Source organism: Vipera berus, assembly GCF_964194415.1.
Source record: "Vipera berus genome assembly, chromosome: 1".
In the NCBI taxonomy this organism is placed as follows: domain Eukaryota; kingdom Metazoa; phylum Chordata; class Lepidosauria; order Squamata; family Viperidae; genus Vipera; species Vipera berus.
In genome coordinates this window covers 94117270-94130965 of record NC_138202.1, presented here as the reverse complement: position 1 = coordinate 94130965, position 13696 = coordinate 94117270, and the positions used below count along the sequence as shown (strand labels likewise).

General features: G+C 37.2%; 1 protein-coding gene across 2 annotated transcripts in view; it reads left to right on the top strand.

Annotated features, from left to right (window-relative positions):
* The first annotated feature begins 2547 nt into the window (after positions 1-2547).
* Positions 2548-13696, top strand: part of MPPED2 (metallophosphoesterase domain containing 2) — a 163465-nt gene continuing 152316 nt past the window's right edge. For both annotated transcript variants that reach the window (XM_081329924.1, XM_081329922.1), the window contains exons 1-2: positions 2548-2797; positions 9597-9840. In XM_081329924.1, the coding sequence (XP_081186050.1) occupies positions 9713-9840 (128 nt within the window). In that variant the 5' untranslated portion in view covers positions 2548-2797; positions 9597-9712. The remainder of the gene's footprint in view (positions 2798-9596; positions 9841-13696) is intronic.

The following is a 13696-nucleotide window of genomic DNA, read 5'->3' as shown; positions in this document are numbered from 1 at the left end:
ATAGTTGAGGTTCATAGACAGCCTTCAACCTTATTTTGTCATGTTAAGTTTTTTGAAGGAAGTAGTAAATATAAAGGTAACAATAAACAAGAAATAAATAACACACACTTAGTGATTTTAGATATTTATGTCACAATTTTCATGGTTTTAATTTGAGACCAAGAAGGCTAAAAATGACAAGTAACATTATGGTATATGGAATGTATCACTATTATGTTTATTTTTCAGTTTTTCATATCAAGCTTGCTTTTTGTTATGCTTTAGGATTATTTATTATATTTTATTCTATCTTGATTTTAATTGCGTTATGATTGCATTTTTTTGAAGAATGCCGGTATTTTGGTTTAACCATTGTCTTTCTAAAGTAGCCTATTATAATGAAAAGTCACTCTGTGAGTGAGATGGTTGATTCTAAATTTGATATATAAATAAAATATAAATAAGTAAAATGAAGTAAATATCCATATAATTTTTAACGTTGCAATGCTTGAGCATTCTCATTCATATCTATCATTAGTTGCATGCATGATTTCCAGTACAGATAAGAATAATCCAATTAAGTTCAGGTATTGGTTATGAGGAGGAAATTTACTATAACCTACAATAATTAATTTAAGAATTAATCATTAAATTTGCTACCCCACATTTTCTAGAAAATCCTATTAAATCCAGTAAGGTTTACTTCTAGAACTACATGGAATTGCACTCTAAATGAATTTTCTGAAGAACATGCATTTTATTTAACAACAGGTTATATGTTCCAAAAATGCAGTCATTTTTTAAAAAAATGTTTGAAAATGGTTTTTAAGGCTCACTGCTACCTGTGGCGTTCATATTTATTCTGTTGGTCCTAATATAGCCTCTGGGAGAAAAGGCTTTGCAAGATTTTTTTTCATTGCAACATTTTGAAAAATCTGATTCCAAAGCATTACTGTGGCTGCCTAAAGCACACAAAAATTGTAAACAATGATCTCTAGATATACTGCCTTCCTTTGGAAAGATGATAGATGAATATTTCAAACTGTGCTTCTTAATAAAGTTAGAAAGAAACTGATGAAAATATATTTAACCTTGATATAACTTTCCATACATGAATCTCCCTTTAAAAAAAAACAAAAACTGTTTTACCCAGAAGCTGTATTGAGAAGTTTTTTAAAGTCTAGACAAGCACAAAAATACCCCACAAAGCTTCACTGACATTATTAGTTATATCTGTCATTCCACTGATAGAAATTAATTTAAATGTTATTTCTTTGTACTATATTTCCCTCAGATAGTTTTGTCTCGAATTTTTAACCATTAAGGACAATTCTTTCTCATTCTTCCTAATTCTTTTTTTAGGAAGAATTTAACTTCAGGTATTGCTTATGAGGAGGAAATTTATTATAATCTACAATAATTAATTTAAGAATTAATAATTAAAATTGCTATGCAACATTTTCTAAAAACATCTTATTAAACCCAATAAGGCTTGCATGTTAAGTTATAGAGCTTATTTAAAGTAATAGGCTTAAAAGCAGAATTTTTTAAAAAAGATTTGATAAATTTAGACTGCCTAGTTACCTGGGAGTAAGTCCCTCTAGGATAACATCTGAGTAAATATGTACAATATAAACTATGTGGAAATTAGATACAGTAGTTTAAAGGTCTGTTGTGAGTTACCTTTTTTAGTAATACATGATCAAGAAAAGGTCTTATTTTAAAAAGTTGCTTCCCAACCCATTTCACAAAAGGTTGAGATATGGATGACACAGTCATCCATTTTCATTCCTTTCTGTTCCATTTTCTTTTCCACTCTGTGTTTTGTGGAAATGCTGTAACTATCAGACAGCAATTTGAGACAAACCTGCAAATACATCCACACAAGAGACAAAATACATTTGTTTCTATACAAACATAATTTCATGGCTGTTTATACAAACATGTTTTCGGCTGAGATCCTGATCGTACAGCATTCATTTTTCTTGCTTTTAACCCTCCTGCTAATATTACTTTTTTTTAAAATGCACCTCGTTATATTTCTTACAAGGAAAGGGAAGGTGGAGGGAACCCCACCATAGTCTGATTAATGAAGATGACGACATAATGAGCGGAAAAACATCGAGGCACTCTGAGGATTTGCACGCCTTGGGTCTCCTCTCCTATTTAATCTTTAATCTTTCAGGCAGGGGCAAAAGATTCACCGCCGTTCGGCAAGGGATGCTGGCTCTTCTTTTTTTGGGCTGTGAGTGTGGCGGGGGGGGGCAGTGAAGAGTAAGATTCAACAGCAGCAGGGAGGAGCTCGCTCTGTGTTTGTGTGTATGTGTGTGTAGTGTGCGCGCGTTTGGCCGCCCTGTTTCCTGGTGCTCTGCTCCCTGACCCCAGTGGCAGTCCTTACTCATTGCACTGTTCTCTTCCTTCTTCGCTTCTTTCTCTCTCTCTCTCCCTCCCCCCCCCGTCTCTCTCTCTCTCTCCCCCCCCCTCTTTCCTTTTCGTTCCCCACTTCAAATCACGGACTGCTCTTATTTTCTCCCCCCCCCCTTTTTTTCTTTTCTTTTCCCTCGCTGCCTCTCTCCTCTCTTTCGTTCCCCCCCCCGCCCACGGGATCCTTGGCGGGTCGGAGGTTCTGCCCTGCCTTACACCAGCCGCCCACCTTATGCCAAGGTCTCCCTGGCTCTTTCGCTCTCTGTAACCAGCGGCTTCTCGGCAGCGTCGCCCCCCCACCCCACTCCCCTCATGGATCGGCTCCTTCCCCAGCACTGAAGGCATCCTTAGGAATACACCTCAACCTCCAGGAAAATAAAAAGAGGCAGAGAAGGTAAATCATCCGCCCCGTTCAGAGAGAGAGAGAGAGAGAGAGAGAGAGAAGGGGGGGGGAAGAGGACTCCCGATGGAAGAAGGGAGAGGAGAGGAGAATTACCAATAACAAACACAAAGCGCTGGGTTAGAGGTGCCTTGTCATGTACAAGGAGATCAGAGAGGGCAACCGCCGCGAAACAATAATCAGACTCAAAAACGGGCTGCTTCTTTGCCATTCGCTCTGGGTAGAACGGGGTGGTTTAAAAAGGGTTTGGAGAAGGCAAGCTAATTTGCTGATCTGCGCAAGGGTCGGTTTCTTTTGCCTCCTTCTTCTTCTTCCTCCTCCTCCTCCTCCTCCTCCTTCCCACCCTCGCTTGCAATGCCCCCACATCTCTTCCTTCTCTTCCTCTTCCTCCTCCTGCTCCCCCCCCCTTCCCGGATTCGGCGTTCATTTCTTGCCTTTGCGGAGCTGTGGGGTGGGAAGGAGGGGGGGGGGGCGGCGGCGGCGGTTTGGGAATAGATTTGGCAGAGGAGATTAATTTTGCTCGTTGTTTACTAGCAAGTCTCCGGGTGATCGAGGGGTTCTAATGTTAAGAGCACGACCGGGGGAAGGGTAGGCCAAAGGGAGCAGCATTGTGCTCTGCAAGATTGCCGGAGAAAAACGAGGCGAAACGGTAGATCGAGGGAGTGAAATGCAAAAGTATTACTTCTTAGGCTGAAAAAACTGAAAACGTGTGACTGGCGGGAGAGAAGGACGGCGCCGGGAGGGGCGGGGGAGAAATCGTTTGTTCTTGCCGTATTTCCCCGCTTGCCAAGAGGCTTGCTTTTGCACCTTTTTCTCCCCACCTCCCCAATTTCCATAGGGAAAGAAAATCCGTGGGGGGAAAAGCTGGGCAGAAAAATAATAATTAAAACTACTGAATTGCAAATGTTTGGTTTTTTTTTACTATTGCTGCAGTTTTCCACGTTTCTTTCACGTTCAAGACAGCTACATTTCCCCCCCCCCTCTTTTCTTTCCCTCTCCCCCGGCTGCTTTTCCAAAACATGCTTTGAAAAATCAATGGTCCCCCGAGGCCTAAGCCTACTTGGAAACCTTTGCATTTTATTGGGATGTATTCGCCTCCCTGTTTGCATGCTGTTAATCGCGATTATTTTATTTATATATATATTTATTTCCTCCCTTGCTCTAGGATTATGTCATTCCCCCCCCTGCATCCCTCAACCCGACCGACCTGAAAGTGTCGTAGCGTCGTGAGAAATAGGAGTTAGAGCGATCGGCTTGTATTTTGGCGAGGAGCGGGGAGTAGGTTTTGGTCATTGCAGAGATCTGAGTCGGGGGAAAAAAACAAACAAACATGAAAACTTTAAGCGCGCGCGCCCAAAGCCATACTTAGGCAGTAGCCCGCAAAAGGGTTTTTTTTTTGGGGGGGGGGGTGTCGAGAGAGACATTGCCCCCCCCTCCAAAAGTTAATAGAAGGGTTGAAAAAGGTGCAACTTTCTGAGGAGTGTGCTTGTTATGGGTTAGCAGACTTGATCAGTGTTCTCGTGCCAGTTTGAAAAGAAAGGGAGAATCAGGTTGGGATGAAATGACGTTGGGAAGAGGGGGGGGGAGCGATAGAAAAGGCAGGATGGTGCGCAGTCAAAGCTATTGGCCGCTGATTGTGATCAATCATTCCTAGCCCTGGCAAGAGGGAATGGGCGAGGGAGAGAGGAACCAGCTCAAACACCCTGCGAGGATTCAGAGGAGTGCAGCCACCTATCCGGGAAAGAAAGGGGGAGAAAATCCACCCAGCGCTGCTTACTTAGATGGGCATGGAGTGACGGCCACCAAGAGGTAGTGCGTGCAACCTGGGACGTCTTCCTTGCTCCTGGTCCCTTTCAGCTAAAGTGTCTGGAGGAAATGCATCTTTGCAACAGAGGGAGAGGCTTGACGCTGTAAGGGTTTCTTCTCTAAAAGGGTCCGTCCCCAAATGCTTGCGGAGTACCGGCAGGGTGGTTTGATGAAGGAAAACTTGACTTGGTCCCTTTTACAGGCCGGATGTTTGGGATAATATGTTTCTGCTTAACTGTTGCTTTGATGTAACTCAAGATCCCTTCCTCTCCCAGTGACAGTTTACCTAGCATTAGGAATATAGTAGTAGCATGCTGATTCTGATCGATGGTATTGCACAAGATTGCAGTGAGAGTGTAAACTTGCACGGCCAGAAGAGATGGGAAGTCGAAAAGATATTGGGCAAGGAGGTAGTGGCTGGTCACTTCTCTTATCAAGAAAACTTCATAGATGTGACTCTGTGAGTCAGCCAGAGTCAAAGTTGGACTGGAGTCTTCTTTGCCTTCTCTCTCTCTCTCTCTCTCTCTCTCTCTCTCTCTCTCTCTCTCTCTCTCTCTCTCTCTCTCTCTCTCTCTCTCTCTCTCTCTCTCTCTCACACACACACACACACACACACACACTTAATCTACAGTCCTCTCACACTGACAGTGAAATAGGTTCCACTGAGAATGAGACTTGTTTAGGACTCGACATGCATTGATATGCATATATATTGCCTGTTTGCTGCTTTATTTTGCATCAGTTAATATAAGCCTGTATAGAGGTCTAATATGGGTATTCTTCCCCTTTATCTCAAATATTTCAGGATTACTCTGGCTAGTGCTAGTTAAAAGTAAAGGTAAACTATAACACTCCCAGGTGATGAATTAAATGATGGATTTCTCTTCCTTCGCCTTGTTATGGATGTTTTTTTTTCCTCTCAAGAAATAATGGGTTTGGGTATTATTTTTAATTTTCTATCTTGCCACTGATTAAAAATGCAATCCTTCACAGTGCTTTGTGTTGTGAGAAAATTGCAGTGTAATTGTTATCTGTGTCCTTTTATAGACTTCAAACTAAACCAATGAATTCATTTGATCTTGTGGTGTTTTTCCATCATATCAACTATATTTTTGTAAGATGTTGTCATTTTTGGGTTCTTTGAATTCTATAATTGTATATGAGATACAGTAATTCAGTAATACAGTAATTCAGGGTTGTTGGTAGTTTTTTTGGTTATATTAGCATTAAAATGAATACCAAGGTCAAAGCTATTCCATAGTATGTATATCTCCTTTAGGAAATGATTGTTCTAAGGAAAAGAAAAGAATTATATTGTTAAAACAAATTCTTATGGGACGCTAATACCAGCATGTATGTAAAAGTTTTGAAGTAGTTGACTTTGCCTTATATTTTCTTCAGAGTTATTCATTGAAGATCACAGCCATTCTGTTTAATATGAGGGCTATTTTGCATTAGAAAGACATTAAAAGAAAATTAATAAAATTAGTCTCTTTGATACAATATATAATCTTTATTCCTGAGTTTGATATTTATTGAAGGTCATTTAAAAAGCTGTATTTTTCTTCCGTTCAGTATGTGAATTATAAATGACATATTTCACTTAAGAATTCAAAAGTGAAGTTCAAGATTTTCTGCATGTGTATCTGTATACTTAAGCCTTAACATTTCCCCCCCCCTCAGAGTTGAAAGTTACATAGAAAATAAATAGAATTGAATTAAGATCTTAAATTCTCTTCACTGAGCTTTTTATAATATGTAACATTAATTCCGTCAGATAATGAAAATACAGTGGCTTATCTATTTTTAAAGGGCAGAAAAAGTATGGGATTGTATTTCATTAATATTGTCTTTTATCCAATAGAATATGCTTTGTGTGAGGAAAAAAATTGCTATGCCATTTCAACATTACTGTCTAACGTCCGCCAAGACTAAAATTCTCACAATACAAAGTGTGTTTTTTCCCCCTCTGAGCTCTCAGGGCTAACATTCTTTTTTAATGACAGTCATTTCTCTAACGGGAAGATGTTTTCATTTGTATTTACTTTTCAGTGCAGTGCAATTATGCAGCTCCACACTGCACACTGCTTTCATAGTTAGTATCTCAAAAGAGAATTACAGTCTTCACTACAGAACTGCAATTGGAAGCAGGTGTTGTATTTTACTGTTATGCAAAATAACAGTAAAATATAATTGTGGTGGAAATTAAGGAAACAGCTGCAAAGTTGGTATGGAGGTTCCTTCATTATAATTTGTAGACAGTTATCTTGCACGAATAACTGGGGAAATATTTTATGTACTGAATCTTTTATATACACATGCATACATATTGTGTGTGTGTGTGTGTATGTAGATCCAACTTAATGAAATTTAATGAAGTACATTTCATTTGGGTCTATAGCTGGTTGATGGAATTAGGATTTTATTTCATCATCATGGCTTTTCATAATTTGAAACAAACAATCCTGATTATAAAAAGGGAGTTGTGAGAGTCCTTAACCTACCTACCATATGGAATCCTATGTAGGCCTCAGATTGTGTAACAATAAAAGGGAGATGCCCATCATAGGGCATCTGTCATTTGAAAATTTGTTTCTTGAATTTTGTTCTGAAGTAGAGTTTAAACTTCGTTGTATACTCTTACACACTTAATTTTGAACAGTATTTGGATTCAAAGATAGCATCATTGTTTGAAAAGTGCCGTATAGTATACAACATGGGACTTTCTGGCTATTCCTAGCTCTTCTCTGTTATAGCAAAGGGGCATATTTCAAGTTTGGAACAGAATAGGGTTCTAAACACTGTGTATTTTGGAGTTACTGAAAAAGCCCAGATGCTTTTTAATATATATTTTTATTTCACTTTAGAAGTGGATTACTCCCCTTCCTACAACATTTTTAAAGGTGTTTTTTTTTGGTAATAAAATAATGAGTTTTTTTTCCAATTGCTAGATTTGGAATCAGAAATATTATTTCTGTGATTGATGGTAGGCTTTTAGAATAACGTGGTCCAGTAACCAAGATTGGAAGCAGTGTATTCTCTGATAGAAGTGGGGAGAAAAAATATTTATCTGAAAAACATGGATTGACAGATAAATATATATATGTATTTGAGAATAGAAGTGGGGGTGTGCAGAAATGAATTGTTATAATGTATTTGCCCAAATTTATGTACCTTTGAGTGGGGAGGATTATTTTTAATGGTATGGTTTGACAAAAATTGGGATAGAAGATACTGCATCATGTTGTTCAAATTGATCTGAACAAATACAAACAGGAGAAGGAAGTTATATAGGTAAAGTAAGCAGATAGAAATGTGTGACATAGTTTTAATCAATTTAAGATAAAATGGCTCATAGTAATAAATTAAGAGCTTTAATCTAGAGTGTACAGTTGTATGTTTTAGCTTCCAATGGAAATATGTTAGAGGAATAGGACTGTAGGTGATAACACATTTATCCCATGGCTTTTAAGCACTTTCCATTTTGCATTCTAATAATTAAAAAGTAGACAGCTCTAGTAGGATGTTAAAATAGTAGAGAGAAGTTCTTCTACCATACTCTTATGTATCAATTCAATTGTCATAATTCACCAACCATAGCCAAGTTAAGTCCAAAGCACCTGGAAGGTAACAGATGGATGAAAGGAGCCCTTAGAACATACGCATTGCCTTGACAGATGTATGGATCATACCAAGGTCCATCTGCTCATGCAATCTGTTTCTAAAACTGGTCTTCTAGGTACTTCTGTAAACTTGCAAGTGGTATATAATGGGAATGGCCATCCTTGCTTATTTTTCTTCAGTCTGGTATTGAAGAGCATATTACTTCTGAAAGCAGATACCCTGTTTAACTTAAATGACTGATAAACTGAATGCTCTTATTTAACCTTTTATAGTCATTTAGTCACAAAATCTTAGTGTTTGCATTGCATTCAAGATGCATAATTCTTGCCCCCCCCCCCGTCTTGGACTCCTTTCTAGTGCTTTCTCTGGATGATCTGGAATTTGAATATTATAATAAAGAGAAGGGGGGGAGTATGCATTTTTAAACTTTTTCAAATTATAACTTTCTAAAACTTTGCTACATTCATCCTTAGATTGACTTTGCAAATTAGAAAGTTATATTATCATTATCTTTTCCTTCTAACAGGTGCTATATCTTGGTCTTTTATTTGCCCATTTTTTAATCGCCTCATTTCCAGCTCTATGGCAACTTATGAAATGGAGTCACTGAATGTGATAAATAGCTATAATTGTATTTTGAAATATGGCACATGATTCTGGCAATACATTATTAAAACATCAGTGAGAAATGTAAGGGAAATTCAAAATAAAGGGTATAATTACATTTTATTTGTTTTACAGTAATATAATGTAAGATAACATACCCATAATGGAGTGTTTTGACATTTGCCAAAATAAAACTATATTTGCAAAGTATAGAAGGAGAAAAAAAGAGAAATAGATGACAACTGTTGAATGACAAGATACTTGTATACTGGAAAAAAATTTTTAAAATAAACTTGTGTTGCTCTTATTAGAACTGGTAGATTTAAATATACAAAGAACATAGTTTTAAATTCAATATAAAAATAAGTTAACATTTTATTAGGACTAATAGGACATGCAAGCAACCGCTGCAGCTTGGCATATGAACCAGCAAACTAGGTCTTTTCTAAGATCCGATATTTCCCTTCCTTCCTAATTTTCCATTATGTTCTGGTCAGTCTGCAGTGTGTGATCACTGCAAGCAACTTTAAACTTCCTTCCCAAAGATTGTACTTTTGAATGCCTACTGATATCTTTCCTCTTGGTTGTGGACAGTTTTGATTTTGCTTACAGAATTATCCATGTTTGGAGATTGAGTTTGCTATGAGTATGTATGCTAATGTGATATAGGAAAGATGCATCAAGACAAATGTTAGGCTGAGCTTAATGTTTTTAGATGGAATTTCAAAATGATAAATGTCTCCATATTGTTGTCCAGAATTCTACAGAGTTCATGAGGACATCTTTGGCTTCCAACATTGGCTGAAACACAATGCTCATTCCTGACTTTTGCTCTGGAAAGTTGTAAGTCGCTCATGTCTATAAAGAGGAAGCATGGCACATGGAATTCCTTCACAAGGCAAAGTTTCCATTTCTGTGGATGAATACAGCTCAAATCCAACCCAGGCATTCACACACTACAATATTAACCAAAGCCGATTCCAGCCTCCACATGTACACATGTAAGTACAGTTGAGCCATTCATGTTGTCAGTCATTGTGTAACCATCTTCATTGATATCAAAGGGATTTTTAAAAATCATGTCTATACTGCATTAATTATCTAATTTATCTACTTTATGCTTACAATGGAGCTGTGGATTTTTCTAACATACATTTTTCATTTATTTTTCAGTATAATTCAGAATAGTTAACTAGGCTAATCTAGACATTCCTAACACAGTGACTTAATACAAGCATTTAAAAACATAAATAATTGGACTTTAAAAATTACTTGACAATTTTGTAGCTTTTACCAGGATCATGCCTCCAGGCATCTTTGCAGGGATAAAGACTAAAACATTTTTTTTAGTTTTTTTTTAAAAATAGGAGATGATTGAAGCATTAGCTATTCTATTGTGTGAACTGCAATGAAGTTGTTAACAACCCTAAGAATAGGATGTGGAAGTATTGCAATTATTGCTGCCCTCTGCTATAAATAAGTTGATCAAAAATGTCCAAAATGGGTTGCATAGTATGTTAGATTCAAAGAGCTCCAGATGTCAGAGACTTGGTTAAAACTCAGCGCAATTTTGTATGTGAGCTGCAGGCCTTGTAACCGACTTGTAGCTTTATTGATTTCACTGGAACTTGCCAGAGGGACATATTTTGTGAAAATGTGAGCACCCTTCCCCCTCTCTTTGCACTCAGCTGCGAAATAGGCCTAATTGGGACTAATTGTCTCCTGATCACTGAATCCTTTGTCCTCCTTGTTGTAAGGGGAACGTGTGCCGCATGCTGCATTCTTCTGTCAAGAAAGACAAAGGATTCCAAGAGGGCTGAACTATTAATCCCAAGAAATACAAATACTGTATTAAAATAATGTTTATGTCCCAGACTTAAACCAACAAAGGCAGAGCAAAAGGTCTTTTCCTTAGCTTGCTTTGGTTTTGGTATTGTGTCTTCTGAGATCTTACAGCAGAAGGACTTAACAGAGACCAAGTGCTGTCTCATGTATATCTTATAAGTGTGGGTGTGTATGTATTGTGTGTCCATGCTCCATAAACACACACCATTTTAAAAACTAAGTAAAGTCTTAAATTCCAGATTTCCTTCCCATTGTTTAGTGAATTGTGATCTTTATCAGGCATTTTTAGCTAAGCTGCTTTTTCCCCCCTGGTCTAATGGATAGGTTAAATTATAAAACAAAGGGGCACCTCTTGACCTCACAGTGACCCAAAGCGAATGGGGTATTTCATTCATTGTGTGGATAATAGCTTTTGCATAGTGAGAATGCTGAAGCATGTTGCTACTTTGAACTCTACTTGGGAGGAGGTATAAAATACCTGATAAGATGTTTTCTATTGAACAATCTTCTGTTGCACTGAGGGTGGTATGCAAGCCTTTGAGATATGCAGAGCTCCTCAGTAAATGGAAAGCACACATATTTCCATCCATACCAAAAGAAAGGGTCATTGCCAATGCAAATATTTTAATCCCTTTAAAACACAGTTGCCCTTTCACGGAAGAGTTTAAAAAAGGGCTTTGGGCACGATATTAAAAAAAGAAGAAGCATGTGTTCAGCTTGTACCTTAGAAGTATTTCTTCTACCACTGGGGTAAACTCTGAATTTTAGAAACATTTGAAATAGGTGTAGTAGGTGTTTAATGAATGCAATTCAAGAGAAAAAAAATACCCAGCTCTGCCTTCATGTTTGTCTTTCCACATGATTTAATAGTTTTGCAATGAGAAGAATTCCAGATGTTATTTTAACAAATTGCTTTTATCTGATTGTTGAATTGAACTGTAGCTACATTTGTTGCACAGAACCTGGCAGTACAATATGCCGTGCAGTTCATTTTGCATTGTACAGATTTTACATGAGCTTTGAGTTCTCTTTGAAGCTTTGGAAAACGCAGAATGATGAAATGTTGAAATCTAGTTTTACTTTTAAAAATAGGATGTTATTATTCTGTGGAAGTGGAATGAGGTTTTCTCCATAATTAGTTGCAAAATAAAAATAAAAACCCCATTTGTTTCTAGAAATTAATGGCTACATTGATTTATCTCTAAGTGCAATGTTTTACACGGATAGATTTTTGTTTATTTGTTAATCAGCTTAATTGAAGAAATCTGCTGAAACTTAGAAAAGGTGTGCAGCTTGTTCCAGATCTATTCGTGAATTCCATGAAGTTGCTTGAGAATAATAATCGAGGAAGACAAAATGTAAGACAATCTCTAGCAGAATTAAAAGATAGAATTTTTATGGTTATTGGAGAAGGTTCCATATATTTTCTGTTTTTTTGTAACTTTTTTTTTGATTAAGGGGCTTTAATTCAGTCTGTATTTGTTATATTTCTGTATGTTTTCTATTTCTTTGTACATGCTTCTTTTTTGCTTAAGGGACTTTAATTTGGATATGTACAAACAATTGTGTGGATGTACTTTTTTACATCTAAGAATAGAGCTGCAGGAACATAGAACTTTGATAGGTTTTGTTACAGGATTTCTTTCAATGGCATTCTATTGCCATGTTTACAGAGGTACACAACTTGAATTACAAAAGATGGAAAGCGAGCATAAATTAACAAAATTGTTGGTAGTAAATAAAGAAAGCTGCTTGGCCTATTATTTCTCCTTGAAATAATTTCCTGCCAAAGATGTACAGATAGTCCTCGATTTACTGCCACAGTTGAGCCCAAAATTTCTGTTGTTAAGTGAGACATTTGTTAAATTGAGTTTTGTCCCATTTTGCGACCTTTCTTGCCACAGTTGTTAAGTGAATCAGTGCAGTTATTAAGTTAGCAAACACGGCTGGCTTTATCTGGCTTCCCCATTGACTTCGCTTGTCAGAAGGTCGCCAAAGATGATCACATGACCCCTGGGACACTGCAACCGTCATAAATGTGACTCAATTGTCAGGCATCTGAATGTAAATCACATGACCCTAGGGAGGCTGCAATGGTCATAAATGTGAAAAATGGTCATAAGTCACGTTTTTCAGTGCCGTTGTAACTGAACGGTCATTAATCAAACTGTTGTAAGTCGAGGACCACCTCTGTTAGGCTATAAAATAAAAATCCTGAATTTGATTAAAAACATAAGGAAAATTTTCACCCTGCAGTGTTGCAAAGTATTAAAAAATGCTTCCTTAATCACAATTAAGATACTAGTGGACTCAGAAGTTGAAAAAAACCTGTTGTTGGTTCCATATTTCCGCTATCTCCCTGTTCTTCCTCTATATGTTTCTGAGTTAAATCCATGAATTATGTACAGGTAGTTCTTGACCAATGACTACAATGGTACCCAAAATTTACATTGCCAAGCAAGACAATTAAGTTGATTTTTGTCCCACTTTACAACCTTTCTTGCCACAGTTGTTAAATAAATTACTGCTGTTGTTAAGTTACTAACTTGGTAGTTAAGTGAATCTGACTTTCCCATTGACGTTGGCTGTCAAAAAGTTGTAAAAGGTGATCACATGATCACAAAATACTGCAAACATCATACATACATTCAAGTTGCCAAGCGTCCAAATTTTGATCCTATGACCATGGGGTTGCTGCAGCGGTCATAAATATGGAAAAACTGTCTTAAGTCACTTTTTCAGTACCTTTATAACTTGGAACAGTCAGTAAACAAATGGTTGTAAGTCGAGGATACATGTATGGATTTTAACTTTCATTAGACTTGTTCTTATTGTTATTTCCGTATTTATTCACTTATTTACAAAATGTATCTCCTACTCCAGTGTTAAAATATATAAAATTAATTCAAAACAGCAGAGAATTGTTTCTGCAGAAAAATACTCGTATATTTGTTTGGTAGCGGCTAGATTTCTGCTGTTTTCATTAAGTATTTATTAATTAATCAAATGTAT